The 19,905-nt window shown below is 47.0% G+C and overlaps 1 protein-coding gene across 1 annotated transcript in view; it reads right to left on the reverse strand.

Annotated features, from left to right (window-relative positions):
- Positions 1 to 4,599: 4,599 nt before the first annotated feature.
- The window catches only part of LOC310793579 (caskin-1-like), a gene marked incomplete at its 5' end in the record, with an annotated part of 45,807 nt that continues 30,501 nt past the window's right edge, over positions 4,600 to 19,905 (reverse strand). The window contains 11 exons of the mRNA XM_083655394.1: positions 4,600 to 4,849; positions 5,385 to 5,949; positions 6,554 to 7,226; positions 7,413 to 8,248; positions 9,268 to 9,406; positions 9,705 to 9,806; positions 12,617 to 12,724; positions 14,026 to 14,093; positions 14,613 to 14,694; positions 15,802 to 16,037; positions 16,171 to 16,269. Of these exons, the coding sequence (XP_083511520.1) occupies positions 4,753 to 4,849; positions 5,385 to 5,949; positions 6,554 to 7,226; positions 7,413 to 8,248; positions 9,268 to 9,406; positions 9,705 to 9,806; positions 12,617 to 12,724; positions 14,026 to 14,093; positions 14,613 to 14,694; positions 15,802 to 16,037; positions 16,171 to 16,269 (3,005 nt within the window). The 3' untranslated portion in view covers positions 4,600 to 4,752. The remainder of the gene's footprint in view (positions 4,850 to 5,384; positions 5,950 to 6,553; positions 7,227 to 7,412; positions 8,249 to 9,267; positions 9,407 to 9,704; positions 9,807 to 12,616; positions 12,725 to 14,025; positions 14,094 to 14,612; positions 14,695 to 15,801; positions 16,038 to 16,170; positions 16,270 to 19,905) is intronic.

Below are 19,905 nucleotides of genomic sequence, written 5' to 3' on the forward strand. Positions count from 1 at the left end.
TAAATGAGAACAGGAAGGATGACCACGATGCATTGCATTTATATGGCTCTTCTCCTATGGCGACTTCCTGACGAGTAGCCAATAGCTTTCATCTGTAGTCCTGAGTGGTGAGGCCTGCCGTAAAAACCATAAAAAGTACGGCTGTACGACTACAACTACCAACAGCATTATCACACGAGCAACTTCCAGTTTGGTGACCTCTCAAAGAAATCACCGCATTTTAAAAGTCGGTTTCCAGACGTTTGGTGAGCGGCGCCAACAGCGCCACCTAACCACCAAACCTAAGGTAGTGAAACGGATTAGACTGAGAACTGAGTCTACCATGGCATCTGCAATATGTATATATTATTGACTTGACTTGTAGATGGAAAATCAAATATACGTATATAGTATTGCAAACGTATGTTTTTCCAGCCTAAAATTGCTTGTAAAACGGGGAGGAGGGGCGTTTTATGTAGCTGTCACATTGTCTCAAAAGCTCATAATATAACTTCCAGATTGAAAACAATGCCCTCCCTCCATTCAACAAATCACAACATAAACAAGTCAGTAGTTGGATGACCATCATAAAATTGGGTCTTATAAAATGCTCTGGATATGTATGAAACTTATGATTTTTTTTTTTTTTTACTCATGAAAGTAATCCTGTAATGGAGAGGCTTTCATAAAATTCACTTGAGGCTCAAGGGTGTTTGGTGGGGCCTGCCACCTAGTGGTGGGGGTGGAGAGCTGGCCTTCTCTTGTTGGCTGGTCTTTGTGATAAGTGATGTCACCACCTATTGTACTCTATGGAGGGTGACATCACAAGGCTGGTCTTTGCCAAGTGATGTCACCACCTATTGTACTCTATGGATGGTGATCACAGGGCACGGAGGCTGGCCAGCGGCAGTGGGTCGGTTCGGGTGCCATACTTTTTGCCATTAGGTGTCAGGCTTCGCCACGGATTTGGGTGCGGTCTTTGCTGTTTAAATGTGTATGCAAGTCTCTTCTGGAGTGGGGAAAGAAAATAATATAATAACATAATCGGCCTTAAAGCACCATTGTATCAGCCCGTCATATAGAATATTCTTCCTTTCATTTCTTCGAAGCATGATGGTTATATGACAGTTTCTAATTTCTTTACAGTTCTTTGCATTTTTATTGAACTCTGCAAGGTATTTTGAGCTGCAAGGGTTGGGTAGTAGAGGGCAGACAACAACAAGGCAGCAGTGCTCCACAGTGTGGTCTGCTTCTCCACATTGACACATTCACAGGTAGATGGGCCACAATGGGCCAGTCTTGTAGCCCCATCGGACCAGAGCAGCTTTTGATAGTTCCGTTCTTGTTCTCAGGCGGTTGATTTTCTTCCTATTGAACCCAAGGTGAGCCGGGAGGAAGGGTCTTCAGCAGCAGGAGGCATTCCCATGTCAGTTGGAGGCGGGTCATTCTCCAGCTTTTCCATCCAGAGCTGTAGTCTTCTCGAGATGTTATTAGTGGCTGGACATGGCTGAGAAAGCTTCTTCTTGACTTCAGTCGTGGGGCCTGGGGGTTGACGTCTATAGAGGAGGTGGCGTTCATCACTAGTAGCTTTTGTCATCTCAACTCTGCTGGTAACTGCTGGGTCAAGTTTCTTGGCGTGGGTTGATGATCTCTCCCAGACAGGGCATGCATACTCTGCAGAGGAATAGCACAGAGCGAGAGCAGTAGCAGATCTTAATGTGGGCACTCGTGCATCCCTAACTTCTGCTTTGTAGCCATACGTGGTGTTTGGCTTTCCATTGTGAATTGCAATGTGATACGGCATAACTTCCCTATCATCAAAACTGTCAATCAAATCACATAACGCTCTCTCTCTCTCTTTTTCTCCTTTCTTTTCTTGGTGTGTTGTTGTTTCGGGCATTGCTGCACCACCATGGTGTGGGGGTGGAGGGTGGGATAAATCTGTGCACAATTGTTCTATGGAATGTTTGGGTCTTTCTTGTGAAGCTATACATATACAAAAATATATATGCATAAAATGCTCAGGACCACAATGGAAACAACTTTATTGTGATATCCTTGATGAGTTATTTCATACTGTATGCCAGTTGGTGTATTGCATTTTTTTGAATTTGTTGAATAAATTCATTCATTCATTCACTCTTCTGCCCAGAGTAGGGGTCTAAAGGGGTAGTACAAACTCCAGCAGCACTTGCAGTAGATTATAACAACAATAATACATTGTTCTATAATACTACAAGTGTTGCTGGAAATTTTACATCAATTGAACAGAATGGCCAATGTAAGTAGCTTCTCTTGATAATACAGTGATTCTCTGCAAAGCACCATTTTTTTACAAATAATTTTAAACCATATTGTGAAATTGTGTATGACAGAGACCAGAACTAGTTTATTACACTCCTGAAAGATCTGACATGTAAGCAGCACATTTTAGAGTCACGTTCATTTTAATGATACATTTATTCTGATCACAGCTGTACAGGAATGCATCGTCACAGCAGAAACACAACCCAACCATGGCACAACTTCCGTCACAACACATCCAGAACTCAACCATAAAAATGCACAGAGGCTCGATCAGCTTAGCCTAGGTAAACCCAGCCACCACGTGACCTGCTCTCTCAGTTCCCAGTCACTATCATAGTGACTGAGAACAGGTCTGAGAGCAGGTCACGTGGGGGATGGGTTTACCCAGGCTACGATCAGCTCACCTCCACTCAACGTTATAATTATGATCATTATTCACATAGAACCCGCCTGTCTCTCATATATGATATCTTTATGTTTTCATTATTCACATAGAACCGTCTGTCTCTCATTTAAGATATCTTTGTTTTCAAAGAGCATAAAAATACAAGTGAACTCTTCATTGAGATGAACTCTTCATTGGGATGAACACTGGCGGTTGCACTTTCTGGCCTACAGGGGGAACCACTGAACACTGGGGAGCCAGGGAGCAGAGCCAACTGATTATATATAGGGGGGCTTATTTGGGCTCATACAAGGCTTCTCAATAGTTACCGCGGGATTGCAGAGAGGGCTATTAGAGGGATCATAGAGGACTTATAAAACCAACCTAATTCATAAGCTACATAAGACATCACAGACACACAGGGAGGGAGAGGCGTCAGAGAAACTATCAAAAGCTAGAAAAAAGAATAAGTGGGAGGGAGGAAAATAAGCTTTGAATATATGAAATAAAACTACCAAGGCACAGAGAGATGCAGAGTTAACGGAACCGAGACAGAGGGAGAGAGAGAGGAGACAAGATGGAAGATGGGCGGATTAGAGGCAGTCTCACTAACCAACACTAGAGGGAGCTCTAGCAGCTCATATACCCAGGTATATTATAAAGTCTATGTATGTATACTGGATGTACTATATAAAGCATTGAAATATAGGATCATCTTTTAAAAACACTGTTCACTGCAGCAGGACAAAGGATGGGTGTGCTTGTATATATATGCGTGTATGTGTCTTTGTATGCATGTGTGTAGTGTGTGTGTCTGTCTGTCTGCGTGTAGATGTGTGTAGTGTGTGTGTGTGTGTCTGTCTGTCTGCGTGTAGATGTGTGTGTGGTGTGTGTGCGTACGTGTAGGTGTGTGTATCTATCTGTGTGAATGTAGATGTGTGTAGTGTGTGTGTGTGTGTCTGTCTGTCTGTCTGCGTGTAGATGTATGTGTGGTGTGTGTGCGTACGTGTAGGTGTGTGTGTATCTATCTGTGTGAATGTAGATGTGTGTGTGTGTGTGTGTGTGTGTGTGTGTGGGGTGTACGAGAGTACGTGTAGGTGTGTGTGTGTGTGTCAAAATTCATGGAAACACATCTATCGTTTCTTTCCGATCATTAGAATAACTACTGGACGAGTGGGAGGACATCGACATCAGCATTAGCAGGGACTACGCACACTCATAACAATAACGTCAAACGACAATAACAACAGCAACAACAACGTGAACGGAGACAACACACAGATCAGGAAGTCCAGCTAAACCACAACCCTCCACTCACACAGCAGAGAAATATAGGTAACATATATTTATATTAATATATATAACCATTTGTTCATCTGGAAAATGCATCCTTTGGCATCACAGGAATAAGACTCCTTCAGGAAGGTGCCTGTCTTTCTATGTGCTTATTTTTTGTTTTGATTCTCTCTGGTATCTCGTCTGTATGCAACTTGTCTATCTATCTATCTATCTGCCTGCCTGTCTGTCTGTCTGTCTGCCTGTCGGTCAGTCAGTCAGTTTGTGTGCTTATTTTTGCAAGCAATATGCTCATCTGTCTGTCTGCCTGCCTCGACTGAGCAAGCGTCTCTGTCCTGGCCAGAGTCTGTATATAGATCAAATGATGAGGGGGAAATGATTGTGCTTCTCTGGGCTGTGACTTGCTGGGCTGTAGAGGTCAGAGGTTGTGTGGGAGCGGCCTCCACACAGATGGAGGAGCACTAGAGCTATGCTGCTCTACAGCTACGGCGCCAGACCGAGAGTACTCCCTCCTTCCTATATACAAGGCTACATGAGAAGCGCTCACACAAGTAGTGGCACGTGCAAAACTCACGCACGCATACGCGCGCGTGCACACACACACACACACACACACACACACACACACACACACACACACACACACACACACACACACACTCACGCACACAGACACACACACACAAGAGCACTAGCATAGAGCCTTGGGAGAGTTTTCTTAATACACCTATACATGAGCAGTGGGGGAGAGGGAAATGGCTGGTGATGAAGAAGTGGGCAGGAGATCAGTCCAGCATGGCGTCCAGTTGGTCTGCCAGGTCGTCGAACATGCTGCCGATGTCATCCAAGATGGAGACTGTTGTCTTTTTGCTGGGGAGAGCGCTGGGAGGAAGGCACAGTAAAAAGTAAGAGGTTAGTTGGAGAAGTTGGCAGGAGGCACCAACATGTTTGCAGTAGCAGAAAAGACAGTAAGTGGAGCAGAAAAGACAATTGTGTCAAATGATTAGCTCCATTTGATTCTGCTGCAGTAATCACAAATAAGACCAGCGTGCCCATCTCAATTTCACAAGCTCTCCATACAAATTAAATTATTTGCATTTTGTAATGACATTTGCAAATTGCTGTTTACCTTCTAGCGAGCCAATGCCATTTCTAGAAAGATTTGTGGCTCAGACAAAAACAATTATGTCGTATCGTGCCAGTATCAAATTGTGAACCCGATATCTCATATTTAATCAAATCGAGATCAATGTATTGTTCCATCCCTAAGAGTAAGGTGGAGCTTGTATATGCCGTCATCATGTCCTGAGTGCTGCCAATAACTAGACCTTAGAGATATATACAGTGCAATGTTACCTTATCCCTGGTTTGATATTTGCTAACTAAAATCTGAAAAACTTGGACATACTATACTCACTCATTCTGTGTGTCCTCCTGTTTGATTTTATGCTCTACTGCCTGCAAAGCTGCAGCCAAGGAGGTGCTGCTCTCCTCCAAGCATTGATGCACCTTCTCCTCCTCTACTGCTTCCTCGCCTTGACTCTCCACCTCTGCTCTCTTCCGCTCCTCCTCTGCCCTCTTCCTCTCCTCCTCTGTTCTCTTCATCTCCTCCTCCTGCTCTGTGTGCACCTTGTCCTCCCTCTCTCTCCTCCTCTCCTCTTCCTCGTCCGCCTCCCTCGCTCCCAGCAGGTCGATGGAGAGGCCGGCGATGGAGGAGCGCGGGGGCTTGACGGGGTGCGGGGAAGGCGTGGAGGGACTCTGGGCCGGAGAGGGTGAAGCGAGAGGTGGTCCCGGAGAGAGGGAGGGGGCGGACGGGGCGTTGGGAGCTGGGAGAGGGGAGCAGGGTGTGGTTGTAGGGGTGGGGCTGGCTGTAGTAGCCACAGGACTCATGGCTGCTGAAGCCACTGCTCCTTTGCCTGGTTTGGGCGCTGTGGGAGGGCCGCGGGGCTTTGGGGACACAGGAGGAGGGACACGCTTGGGCTCTACTGTAGGGGGACAAAAATAATGACATCAGTCTTCTTATATGACATTTATTCTTCTGGAGTGGTTTTGTACAGCTGTAATGATACACAACTTCATATGAATAAATATCCGTTTCTCCACTCTATCATCAAAACATACCATACGATAGCGATTCAACCAATAGGCAGTTCACCAAAGTGTTTACATTTGCTGCTCTAAACACCTGAGTAAGGTCCTCTTTCCTAGGACACATCGTCTGCTGGAAGGAAGTGATGCACTCTATGTTTACACAGAAGTAACAGCATTTTGTTTTGAATCAATATAAGATGGTAGAAGAGATATGCAGTCAGAGTCTTTGTGGAGCATCAGAATATGTTGGGCCAGGGCATAAATTGAGGGCAAAACTTTTTGTGACACCAAATCATGAAAAACAAGACTCATATTTGTCTGACTTACTACAGCCCGGACACAGGAGCTACACTATACTTGGTTGTGTGTGTGTGGGTTGTGTGTGTGTGTGTGTGTGTGTGTGTGTGTGTGTGTGTGTGTGTGTGTGTGTGTGTGTGTGTGTGTGTGCGTGCGTGTGTGTGTGTGTGTGTGCGTGTCCGTGTGTGTGTCTCTCACCAGGGCTCTGTGCAGTATCAGCATTGTCGGGGCCAGGTATGGGGACCCTGCGGGTTGGGGTTGGGGGTTCAGCTTGTGACTTCCTCGGGGTGACGGTGGATGGTGTTGGTTTAGTTGAGACAGGCGGCTTCAGAGACTTTCTGGCCTCCATCCACTCACAGCTCTCCCTGTTGTCCTCCAGCTGATCAGAGACCTCTGACACTGGCCTCCGCCTCAGGACCACGCCCCCGTTCTGCTGTGGCTCCTCACTGCTGGGAGAGTCTGATTGGTTAACACTGCTGGTGGCAGGCGGCTGTGGTTGGCTATTGCTGTCGACGACACTTTCCGATTGCTCGGTAGTGCGTGGTCTCCTGCGGATGGTGTCAGAGCCAGTTGTCATGGTAACAACGGTAGTTGCTATGGGTGCAGATGCGTCAGTGTGTGTTGTCGGGGGGCGTGGCCTCCTCCGGAGCGTCGCGGTGCCGTCTGTGATCTCTGACGCTGCCGTGGCGACAGTGGAGCGGGGTCGAGGCTCTGGACGCGGCTGAGCTGGTTGTCGCGGCGACGGGTAGATTTGATCACCGGGGAAGCCCTCGACCGGTCCACTGATGGTTCTGCGCCGACTGATGACATCATCCTCCTCAGATCCAAGACCACCTGCACCATTCTGGCGACGAAGAACAGCCGGACTTACCTGGAGAACACAAGACTGATATGGGGGTAACACATACTGTCCACACTGCTAATATACAACTGCAAAAACACAATGCTAATAGGTGCTCTCTCTCTCGCACGCACGCACGCACGCACGCACGCACACACACACACACATACACACACACACACACACACACACACACACACACACACACACACCTACCTGTAGGTAGCTGCCGCTGCTTCCCAGGTTCCTGGGCGGCGTTTTGGCTCCACCCCCAATCGATGTTTCCAACATGGCAGCGAGGCTGCGGACGCTCCCAGAGGCCCCCTCCGATCTCTCCAGGCCCAGCGAGTCCTGAGCTCTTAAGGCTGAACCCAAGCTTCCACAGTCACTGGCTCGCCGCTCCCGATAGGTTGGCAGCCCTAGTAGTAGCCCCTCCCCCTGTCCTTCCCCATCGCCCCCAGTAATGGAAGAACAGGAGCGTTTGGGTGGCGTCGGGGGCCGACCTTTCCGCCGGGGCCGGAGTGTGACAGACGACTGGCTGCGGTTGACAGTGACGTCATTAAGGGTGGAGCTACTGTCCGAGCTGCTGCGGCACACAGTGGCGTATCTGTCTGTCTCCGAGAAGGAGCCGCCAATCAGACTGTGAGCTCTCCGTCGCTCCTCTTCGTCACTGGGCAAGCGTAGCAGCGGTACTGACGAATCGACTGCGGCCATCTGGGCCGAGGGGCGGGGCCGTGCCCTGGGGGAGCCCTGCTGGGTCCTACCATGTGGGGGCGTTTGCGGCGGGGTCTGTGTTGGCGTGTGGGGTGGGGTTTGTGCATGAGTGTGACCTGGGCGAGGTTTGGTCAGCGGGCCGGGGGCACCGTCCCTCTGCCTCCTCGCCTCCCTCCGGGGCAACCCGCCCCCTGAACCTGTACCACCGTCTGAACCTGTAGTGCCCCCTGCTGGGCTGGATGGAGGGGTGCAGGGGCTCAGCGGAGGCTCTGAGCTACTTTGGCCTCTCTGGAGCTCCTTCAACCTCCTCACTCCCAACATTAGCTTTTTCTGATGGCCTGAGGAGAGGTGGAGTGGGGGTGACCGGAATGGAGAAATGGTTATTGTAAGGCACAAAGGAGAAAAGAACGTAAGCCCCTCTTAACAGCCTGTGAAAGCCGCGATCGTTGCGGCGTCATTATGCCCAGGCCCGTAGTCAGGGTTTGAGGAATACCGAGGTCATATTAATGTGGCGGGGGGGGGGGGGGGGGGCACAGCCCCCCTGGATAGAAAAATGTGTCCATTTTAAAGTAAAATGCTTCAATCTGGTGCACTTTGAGAGCAAAATTAAGAGGCTAGATCTATAAAGAACTACAGACATCATGTTAGATTAATATCCTCTTTACTGTGCTGTTGCTTTAAAATGATACAAAAAAGAAATGTCTCCCCATATGATATAATTTATATTCTGCATACAGGTCACATGGCAGAATACTGCTCAATTAAATACAATGGCCCATCTACACAAACATCACTTACAGGGGAGTTACCCATTCACTTCAATAGAACTGTCCCCAAAGTCTAGCCCCAATCTAGCCTCAATGCAAAATCTGAATTTTATGAGTTATCTCTCTTCCTTCTATAGCACACAGAGAGGAAGCAAATTGTTGCATTTCTGATCAACTGATCAGAAATGTGATTGTGATTTGGGATTTTCAAAGCTCTTAGCGCAAAGTAATTGCGCGCATGCTGACGATAGGAGAATGCCATCTGTCCCCACATTTTTGCGCTGAAACGCCTGGTTTGGCATGTGGCACGCCTACCCCATGCATGTCCAGTACAATTATAACAGGCATGCGCTTGTGCACGCCCCCAATTTGCATTGCGCGCGGCGTTAAACGAGCGCAAAACCTGCGCAAATGCTAATATAAATTACCGCTTTTGCGACGATAGGGCCCATGGTCTTTTTTTTCCGTCTTGAAAATGGTCTGGCATTGGTCTGGTCTTGGTCATGGTCTTGCCTGCCCTCGGTCTTGGTCTTGTCTCGGTTAGGTGGTCTCGACTCTAACACTAGCTCTCTCTACATGTGCTGTCTTACCGAGTTTGCTAATGCCAATCTCTTGCAGGTCCTCAAGGCTGATGTCTGAAACAAAGTCGATGTTCTCATAGCCATTCTGGACCAGCACCTGGTAGTACTGACTAAGACCCAGGTGCGACAGCCATTCTGCCAGATTGGCCTAACCACACACGCACGCACGCACGCACACACACACACACACACACACACACACACACACACACACACACACACACACACACACACACACACACACACACAGACACAGACACATGGACAAAACTGATTATCAAGTTGATACATGATACAATTCTTCAGTAAGATTCTGAAAAAATACTTTCTTAACAGATTGAACAGATTGTGCGTCTGTTCATATTAATTAATCACAATGATATTTGAGTGCAGCAGTCTCTGCCAAAACTCAACATTTTCTTTGTATTAATACAGGAGAAACATACGGGCTTGTGGTCCAGCAGCCAGTCTGTGGAGGGCAACCTGCTGATCTCAGAAATTATCTTCTTACGATGTCCAGGCTTCATCACCCCGATCGCCGTCAGGTCCTTCAACACAAAGTGCACTCAATCACGCCAGGAATTCACAACAGCCACTGTAGGTAGTTCACCATTTTCTGCATACATTTGACATTGGTGCATGAGCTCATGTGTGTGATGCCTTCAGGAAGATTCTGCTTTGGATAATCTCTGGTGAGTGTCCCCTCCTGCCCTTAGGGGGTTTACATCATACCACTGTCTGCTTCAATGCACACACACACACACACACACACACACACACACACACACACACACACATGCACACACACACACACACACACACACACACACACACACACACACACACACACACACACACACACACACACACACACACACACACGCACACAATGACACAAACACACTCGGGAACAAACGCCAGGGTTGGGGATTAACCATGGGAGTAACGGAATACATGTATTTAAAGTACAAAATAGTTCTGATGCAATCACTGTCTGTCTGTCTGTCTGTGTGTGTCCCATCTGCTGGATGCGGTGGGTAGTGCTATCACTTGTATCACTTGGTATCAATTGCTGATACCCATTGGAGCATGCACTGTCGGTCTGTGTGTGTGTGTGTGTGTGTGTGTGTGTGTCACCTGCTAGCTGCTGTGGGTAGTGCTATGAGTAATTTGTCCATCTTTGGCCAATTAACCGGCCAAATGACCTAATTAAAAAATCCGGCCCTGTCACCGTCTGCTCAGGACCTCTGCTGGTACCCGTGTCAAATATGAATGCTGTCAGGCTGACGGTGTCAAGAAAAATGCAACACTGGATAGATAGATACATACGGTACATACATACTGTATACATACATACATACATACATACATACTGTATACATACATACATACATACATACTGTATACATACATACATACATACATACTGTATACATACATACATACATACATACATACATACATACATACTGTATACATACATACATACATACATACAGCACATACGTACATACATAGGTTTGCCCTTTTATGTGTTGAGTTGAGATGAGTAACTGTATTCCATTACAGTTACAGTTTAAATTGGTGGTATTCTGAATAGTTACTGTCTTTAAAAATAGATTACTTCAAGGGATTACTTTATTTTGCCCATGCCTGTCCCACCGGGACAGGCATGGGTTAGCTTCCCATGGCTGTAGTTTCCCAGGCTTTTCAGCACGTTGGAAACACCCGCTTTAGCTACGAAAAGTAAATATAAGGGAATACCCCCGGAGTCTGCCAGAGTGGGGGCGGAAGAGGACTCATCGGCTGATATCGCGGTAATAGACTTTGGACCGGAAACGACTATGAGCAACACGAGCACAGTGCAAGAGAGCACCACAGGAATCGCAGCGGCGGGCCACAAGCTTCGGTGTTTGAGGGAGAATGGTGTCATGGAGGAGTCTGACTCGGGCACGGAGGCTGTTGCCCACAGGCTTCCGTGTTGGAGGGAGGAGGGACAGAGGCCTCGCGTTGACTATACCCTTCTGACTGTCATACATCTGCGAAGGCAAGGTCAAATCAGTCGAGTGAAGCACAGCAACGGGATGTAAACCAAAGTTTGCAGTGCATCAATACCACTGTCATGGAGGAGTTGGAGTTGGCACGGAAGCTGTTGCCCGGTGCTGCTGATAAACTGTGGGAGACGACACAGAGGGGAGGGTTGAAAGCAGAGGAGGGCACACCTGGGACGCCAGGTGTTGCCGACGAGCCCTCTAGAGGTGTAGTGGTTTTGTCGTCGAAACGCCGGTGAAGGGGGGTTACCACCTGATGACTCCAATGACTCTTTTAACCCTCGCCCCTCTGTGTCAAATTCCATCATTAGCCACTTCAGTGTTGCAGATACCATCAAAAGACTCTCTAGTAAGTGCTTGCACAAGGGATATTTACATCTTATTATCCTGTGTTTTTTGAATTTGAAGCAATCGAATCTGATGAAGCAGTATGCGAAATGTGCAGTTTGCTCTTTCTTGTTTTTAAATGTAACCAAATAAAGATAAGAAGTGTCTATCCCATCCTATCGTGCGCTGGAAGATTTCCATTGCTACATTGTGATTCACCCTGCACCAGCCGGCACCCAGGAGGGAAGCACTGCTGTGCACAGGGCTTTCTCCGCTGTTTGGATTACTTGATTTGTTTGTTTTGTTTTATTTGCTCTAAAATTCATATGAGGCCCGCATTTCACATAAACAGAAAAAAAAAGTCCAACCATTTTCGCGCGTGCAGTGCACCTGCTACACACCACAAGAGAATGGTAATGTCGGAGGAGACACAGCCAGGATACTCAGGAATGTGTTTGACATGGAAATATAAAGAACATTTGACTCACAAACATGCTGAAGATGATCGCAACATTACATCAGCGCGCATCACTTGTGACCGCATTGCCCTCGTGTTTACGTATGTGTGACCCAGACGAAAGGCTTCAGCAAGACAATTTTGAAGTATTCCGAAAGTTTTTAGAATGCGTTACGTAACTTGAGTAATCTAATGGAATACGTTACAAATGACATTTGAGGGCATACTCAGTAATGTGTAGTGGAATATGTTTTAAAGGTAACCCTCCCAACACTGACAAACGCACACAGCAGTATTCACAGCAGGGATTGGAACACATGTTGGAACATAGGTATGTGAATGAAGCAGACAGAGTATGAGGAGTGGTTGAGGCTCAGGACTCACACCGGGGTCAGGTGACAGAGACAGGAGGGTCATGATGACATCATCCAGGTCAGTGGGGAGCTGATTTGACAGCTGTGCTGGGGGGCGGAGCCTTGACAGACAAGGGGCGGGGCAGGAGGGGGCAGGGGGCATGCCTTACCTCAGGGGTCATGCGGCTAATGGTGTCTAGATCATATCCCGCGGTGAGGAAGTGGGTGGTGTAGAACTGCAGCTGAGACTCACCCAGCCACGCCACTACTGCCTGCTTCTAGAACACAGAACACAAAACACTACTGCCTGCCTCTAGAAGCGCGAAGGGGCTGCTTCTAGAACACAGAACAGAAACCTGTTCTAGAACACAGAATAGAAACCTCCTCTGTAGCTTCCAAGCAGTAAGTCAAAACGTGTTCTAGAACAAAGAATAGAAAACTGTTCTAGAACCCCAAACACTACGGTCAGCTTCTAAAAGAGTGAAGGGGATTCTTCTAGAACACAGAACAGAAACCTGCTCTAGAGCACAGTACAGCTGGCAGCCTGTTCTAGAACACAGAATATAAACTTGTTCTAGAAAACAGCAACAAATCCTCCTTTGTAGCCAAAATAATCTAAAATTGTTATAGATTTTTTTATAATCTGTTCTAGAACAAATGAACTAGCACACAAGATAGGACGCTGCTCTAGAATGCAGAATATAACAGTCTGCTTCTAGAACACAGAACAGTTACCAGTGCAATGTTTCCAGGGTGCGCAATCCCTGGACAGATTCCACAAAGGCACAAAATACTTCTGTTTCTAAGACACTGCCAATACAATATGCAAGACTGATCACGACACATTCCCAGGAAAGAGAATATTACTACCTGACTTTGTAGGATAGACATTAGCTGATTTTTCTAAACCACACAGTCCTATTACAACAATTTAAATGACAAATGGGGTGGTTCTTAAAAACATGCATGCTGTGTGTTTTGAATGACTCCAATGCCTTAGAATTAGACTGAAAAACCAAAATCTCAATGAGAGCCACTAACACAAGGACACAAAAGGATCGGTACTGCTCTTTCACTGACACAGAACACTGCTGTCTCCTGGCAACTAGAAAACACTTGCTTCTAGAACGCTGCTTTCTTCTAGAACACACAGAGGATATAATGGCCTCCGATACACGGAACACACAGCACTACTGGCAGCTTCTAGAGCAGCAGAGTGGCAGCGTGTGGGTGCACTGCCTGGTGTCTCGTGGTGGTGTGAGGGCAGGGGGTGGGTGGAGGGACAGAAGGCGAGAGAGCAACTGACTCCTGTGTGTCTGTCGCTCTGCCCGTCTCCATGGTAACACACTCGGTCAGGGAGCCTGCAGTGACATGCCCATCCTCCAGGGGCATCAAAGGATGTCATCTGTTCAGTGGCAACACCGCCCTGGTACAGTAGTAGATACTCCTCCAAACCCACTCCCCATCCTCTCTGACAGTCTTTCTCTCAAACCAAGCACTTGTTGAGAAGAAACACAAGCAACAGAATGAGGAAGGAGGCTCCAGAGTGAACCTATCTATCTTCCTTCCAAAAACTCACTTTCCCATCCTCCTCCTCTGCCTTGCGCTCAAACGACCGCTGCTCATGGACTGGGCAACTGGAAGAACCTGGGGCGATGACAGAATGCAGAAAGAAAGGATAAATAATCCAATTAGTGGCAGTAAAGGAAATGTTTGGCATTTGATTCGATTTCCTTTATCACACCTAATTATTGGATTGTCCATAGACCATTTCTCATTGCACAGCTTTGTTTCTCATTTGGACAAATGCACCTTCTAAGGAGGATCATACAGTATGTTTGAGAGAGCCAGGGAATTTATGTTATTTAATGAGCCACAATATGCAATCTATGAGGGTGAGAAGTAGTGGAGACAGTGATTGCCTAAAAACTGAATTAATTTAATCTAAAGTGCGCTGCTAAAGTCGGGCTAATACAAAGTTCTTTTTTCTTCTATTTTGGCAACCCTTTTGGTGATAAACGGACAGAGAGTAGCAAAACAGCTATTTACTAATATGAAAAATGCAACAGATGATTACTTTTAAGTGAGCTCAAAATGTTCTTATGAAGTGTAGGCAAGCTAGAGTGGCCTTTGTGTTGTGCCCTGTTTGTGAGTTTCTGTGCTTACTCGCTGACTGCTCCACAGACTGTGACTGCTCCATGAGATGCTCCTTAGCTTTTACTGACTGAGACAGCACGGTGGCCAGGAGCTAAAACACACACAAACGCACACATACACATACACATACACGCACGAGCACACACGAGCACACACACACACACACACACACACACACACACACACACACACACACACACACACACACACGCGCGTACACACACACACACACACACACACACACACACACACACGCACAATGAAACATTTATTCAAGCATAATGATGAAGACCCCAGGGTGCCTTGTGACTCAGCTCAGTGGACTAACATACCATGATGTAACTCTTTTAGTTGGATTGTGGCTTGTGACTGTGTGTGTGTGTGTGTGTGTGTGTGTGTGTGTGTGTGTGTGTGTGTGTGTGTGTGACTGGCTTGTCCTCTCTCTCTCCTGCAATTGTCCCGTCACTTACAATACTGTCATGCCACAATACAGATGCCACAGGACATGTTCTTTCAAAATAAACTAGGTTCCTCCAGCATAATAATGGAAACACCATCCAATTTTGTGACATTGCTATTATTTTTTAATAAGACAGACTATGAAATCAGATAAGGAAACTAAACCAGAAGTACCGCACATCTGGTTTGGGACAGCAGACATTTGTGTTACTCTTCCACATCACGTTTCATAATTGTTATAACATATCTCGTGTTGAAAAGTAACAGAAATGTGTGTTGTCTAAAAATAGACGTGTTGACGTGTTTTCTTAGAGATGGCGCCACGATCCATCCTAGCGTCTGATAAACCACTGCCTAAAAATCGAATAAGAATGAACCAGATGCACAAAGACAGCCAGCTCCTTGACGGCTGTAGTTTGGCCATAACACACCCACCCATGGGACGGATAATACTGTAATGCTAAACCAGGGGACCACCATCTTTATGCAGCTGGTATACTGGTCTGAAAAGAAGAAGAAGAGAGAAATAAAGAACATCCAGAAGATCAGAAAATAAAGAGAAAGAAAAGAAAAATCTAAACAAAACTAACACATGAAACAGGGCTACGCTTTTCCTGACAACTGGTGTTGATTTCCGGCAAAGACTATCTGTCATTTTCTTTTGAACCATATGCGTGATTTTTTTGCAGCGATACAACAGAAACACAGCAGCACCTGCAACACATGCAGAGTGTCTCACCTTGACCCCCTCCGCCTGTGCGTGCAGGCCCGGGGCGTTAAGGCCGTGTGTGTTGACCCCGGGGGTGGGCGCGGCAGGGTGCGGACTGGGTGCAGGTGTGTTGAGCCCCGGGGTGGGGGCGGCAGGGTGCGGACTGGGTGCAGGTGTGCTCAGAACGTGTGTGTTGGCCGAACCCTGCAGACTGCCAGTGGAGCGAGCACTCCCGAGGCTGCCCACACTGCCGCTGCGCTCTCCACCTCCACAAACACACACGTTGCAATAAACAATATATAGCGGTTACCTGTACATAGTTTCACGCTGTGACACAAACACACAGTTGCGCACGTGCGCACCCCCCCCCCCCCCACACACACACACACACACACACACCTCCCAGGGGTTTGCGTAGCACCCAGATGTCCTCACTGGCACTGCTCTGGGTGCCCAGGGTGGGAGAGCCTTGGGGGCTAGGCTCTGAAGCCCGTGAACCTGTTAAACACACACACACACACACACACACACATGCACCCCCCCCCCCCCCCCACACACACACACACACACACACACACACACACACACACACACACACACGCACACACACATAAATAATGAAAGGAGATTAAAAAAATACCACTTATGGTCTATTTGTTACAATTGTTATAACCACAACTAGAGTTCTTAATTCTTAGACAGACCCATGAGAAAATGTGCCTTACATATTATTCATATGTATTCATATATTACACACAGGAAAACACCAAAGGTGAAAGTAACTAATTACTTTTACATATGTTACTGTAACTGAGTAGCTTTTTTGTCTAAAGCCAGTAATGTTTTTACTGAAGTATTGTAGCCTTCTTCACTCAATTCTAAATCAACATCTAGTTACCAAATACAGATTTTGAGGCTTTCCATAAGCATCAGAAATGGGACCATCGTAAATTGACAAATTGTGTAGCCGTTCACAGTGAACGGTCATATCAGTAATCAGATCGGTGATCTGGCTTTATTTTGTGCATTTTATTGTGTAATTTCCAAATTCTACAATCTAGTTTGAGCCAAATTTCACGAGTACATTTTAATTACATACTTTTTACTACTTACATAGATTTTTTTCCAGCAATATTTTTTACTTCGTGAAATGTCAGCAAAGTAACAATACATCTACTTGAGTAGGATATTCTTAGGTACAATGTAAAGTAAGCAAAGCAGTGAAATGAGGGTCGGACTCGGGCAGCAGGGCAGACCGTGCAAGACTGTGCAAAAAAACGATATTCGATATTGTGAAAAATATCACAATTGAATGCGATATTCTCGAATATCGGCCCAAGCGTAATTAATGATTACTAGTGCAGTGCTCGTTCCCCTCCCTCCCCGTCCCCCCATTCACACATCATGCTCTTCCACTCTTCACCCCCCCCCCCCCCCACCCTGCACCCTCGATTGGTCGAATTGCATGAAATTCGACTCCGCATATTCCCGGTTCCCCAGCAGCGCACCTGCCAAGTTCGAAGTTGAGCGGATGAACGGTCCTGGAGATAAACCACTTTTTCTGTTGCCAGTAGGTGGTGCTATGACTATGCGCGTGTCCGAATTGCACGGAATTTGACACTGCACTCTGTTGGGTTCCCAGCAGCGCACCCCCCAAGTTTAAAGTCGATCGGACGAACGGTTCTTGAGATCAACCGCTTTTAGCAGGTGGTGCTATGACTATGCATGTGTCCGAATTGCCTGAAATGAGGCACTGCACTCCATCGGGTTCCCAGCAGCAGACTCTCCAAGTTTGAAGTCGATCAGATGGACAGTTATTGAGATAAACCCCTTTTTGTGTTGTCAGTAGGTGGCGCTATGACTATGCATCTGTCCAAATCTACAATCCAATTGGGAGTGTGAACACCCGGCGGGCGTGTTCCAATTTTGTTCATGGGGTTGATGGATTAAACCCAGCCAAAATCAAGAGAAGAGGAGGAGGAAGGGGAGTGATGTCATCAGACAGTTGTGATGGCTAAGTGGGTGGGCCTCAGTGACATCAGACAGTTGTGATAGACCAGACCAGCACATCCTACACGCGCACAACGCGCTGAGCGTAGGGCACCAAGTGTCGCCAGGGCATCATCCAGAGCAGGAATACCACGGTCAAACAGACAGTGCGGTGGATGCCCCACAGTTTGGTAATGGCCCTTCTAAAATTAACACAGCCAGTTTGGCATTCCCTGTTTGAACTGGCCAAGGTGCCATCTTAAAAGAAAGTTGTGGGATCTCTTCATTAACTACATGTGACACAGTAAACAAACTCACGTTTCCCTCGGTCACATCCCGTACAAGTGCGAGATTCCTCCCACTCACGCAAATATGTAATGTAGCTTATGTAAATACAGTGTTGTGTAGTGGAAGCGATCATCTTGCTCTATAATGACCAGAACGGGTGTTGTTCAAACTGAACATTTATTTCTCCAACATGTTGCAGCAGAAAGGGAGATAAACGATGTGATGGCTATGTGGGTGGGGCTCAGTGATGTCATCAGACACTTGTGATGGCTAAGAGGGGGGGTGGGCCTAGAAGTCCCGCGTGCGCGTAGCGTGGACGTCCAGTGATATAGGCCAAAAGTTGCCACTCAGGAGGAACCGATCGGGTTTTACAGAATGTAGGGAAACAGTAGATGGATAAATCCTGAAGGAGGCGGTATAAAACACCACAGAAGAAGAAGGATATCACCTATGATGTCACTGATGATGTCAGAAACACTGACATCATCACCAATGAATCACCAAACGGGCAATTTGGCTAAGTGGAGGCTGGGTGGGTGGGCGGTATGTAGGGAGGACGGTCAAGATGTTTGGATGAAAAAGAGAGGAGGGGTGATGGAGAGGAGAAGAAAGGGAGGAGAGAAGAGGGAGGAGGAGAGGAAGCGGGAGGAGAGAAGAAGAGGGAGGTGCATGGAGATGGGGGAAAAAAAGACAAGACGTGTCAAAGTGGACAAAGGGAGAGTCTTCTCCCTAGAGATCTCTAGTTGCAGCAGTGCACTCCCCCAAGTTTTAAGTCGATGGGAACGAACGATTCTTGAAATAAACCGCTTTTTGTGTTGCCAGTAGTGGTGCTATGACTATGAAATTCTGCAAGTTTTCCACAAGTTTGACGTCGAGCCGACGAACGGTTCTCAAGATATGCGAAGGAAAGACATACATACACAGACATACAGACAGACAGACTGACAGACGGTTCTGCCTTTATTAGATATATATATATAGATACTAACAATGATGCTTATCGCTAATTGAAAGTGATACCACAGTATGTACCTGTCTGACTTTGCTGCTCCTGAGAAGTGGAGAGAGGATTGGAGAGAGAAGGAGGAGAGAGGGGAAGCAGAACGTACCCAAAGGAGGAGAAGAGAGGGAGGGGCTGTGCTCTGGGGTGAGGGGGAGGGGGGGGAGGCAGATGCAAGGGGAGGAGCTGGGAAGGGGGGTATGAGTGTCCGTTGACCGAGGCAACAGGACAGGGGTTGGGCCTGCGGAGCAGGAGGGTGTGGCACTGCTGGGAGGGGGTGTGGCCTGGACTCAAGCCAGGAGGTGGGGGAGGTGCAAAACAACAACAACAATAACAACAACAACAACAACTCATCAGTCAACTTGAAACAAAATCAAATCTAATATTATCAGAAAATGTGTAAAATAATACTGATCAAACCCAAAATATGAGAAAGGAATACAGGAATACATCCATATATCCACAAGGGAATATATCTATATAAATAAATAAAAATATAATACCACAGTAGCAATAAAGCAAAGTGAAATGTGAACGGAGCCATCACAATCTAACAGAGTTGGTAAGATGGGGTTTGTTGACTGGGGAGGCTGACGGAAGGGGGGCAAATATGGCGGGGGGTGGGGGGGTTGACAGGCCAACGGGGAACAGACAGTGTTTGGTTGATGGACATGACTGACAGCTTGGGAAAACAAATGGGCCGCCTAATGAAGCAGTGCCTAACTCATTTATAACAAAGCCAATAGTAAACATGTTGTCCCCCACCAGTGATGTAGATCCACCCTTGGGTCGGTCCCATTCATTGTCAATGCCACCCCCTAGCAGCACAAAGTCAACGTTACAGTGGGACTAATGGA

The sequence above is a fragment of the Poromitra crassiceps genome (assembly GCF_964638095.1).
Source record: "Poromitra crassiceps genome assembly, chromosome: 19".
In the NCBI taxonomy this organism is placed as follows: Eukaryota; Metazoa; Chordata; class Actinopteri; order Beryciformes; family Melamphaidae; genus Poromitra; species Poromitra crassiceps.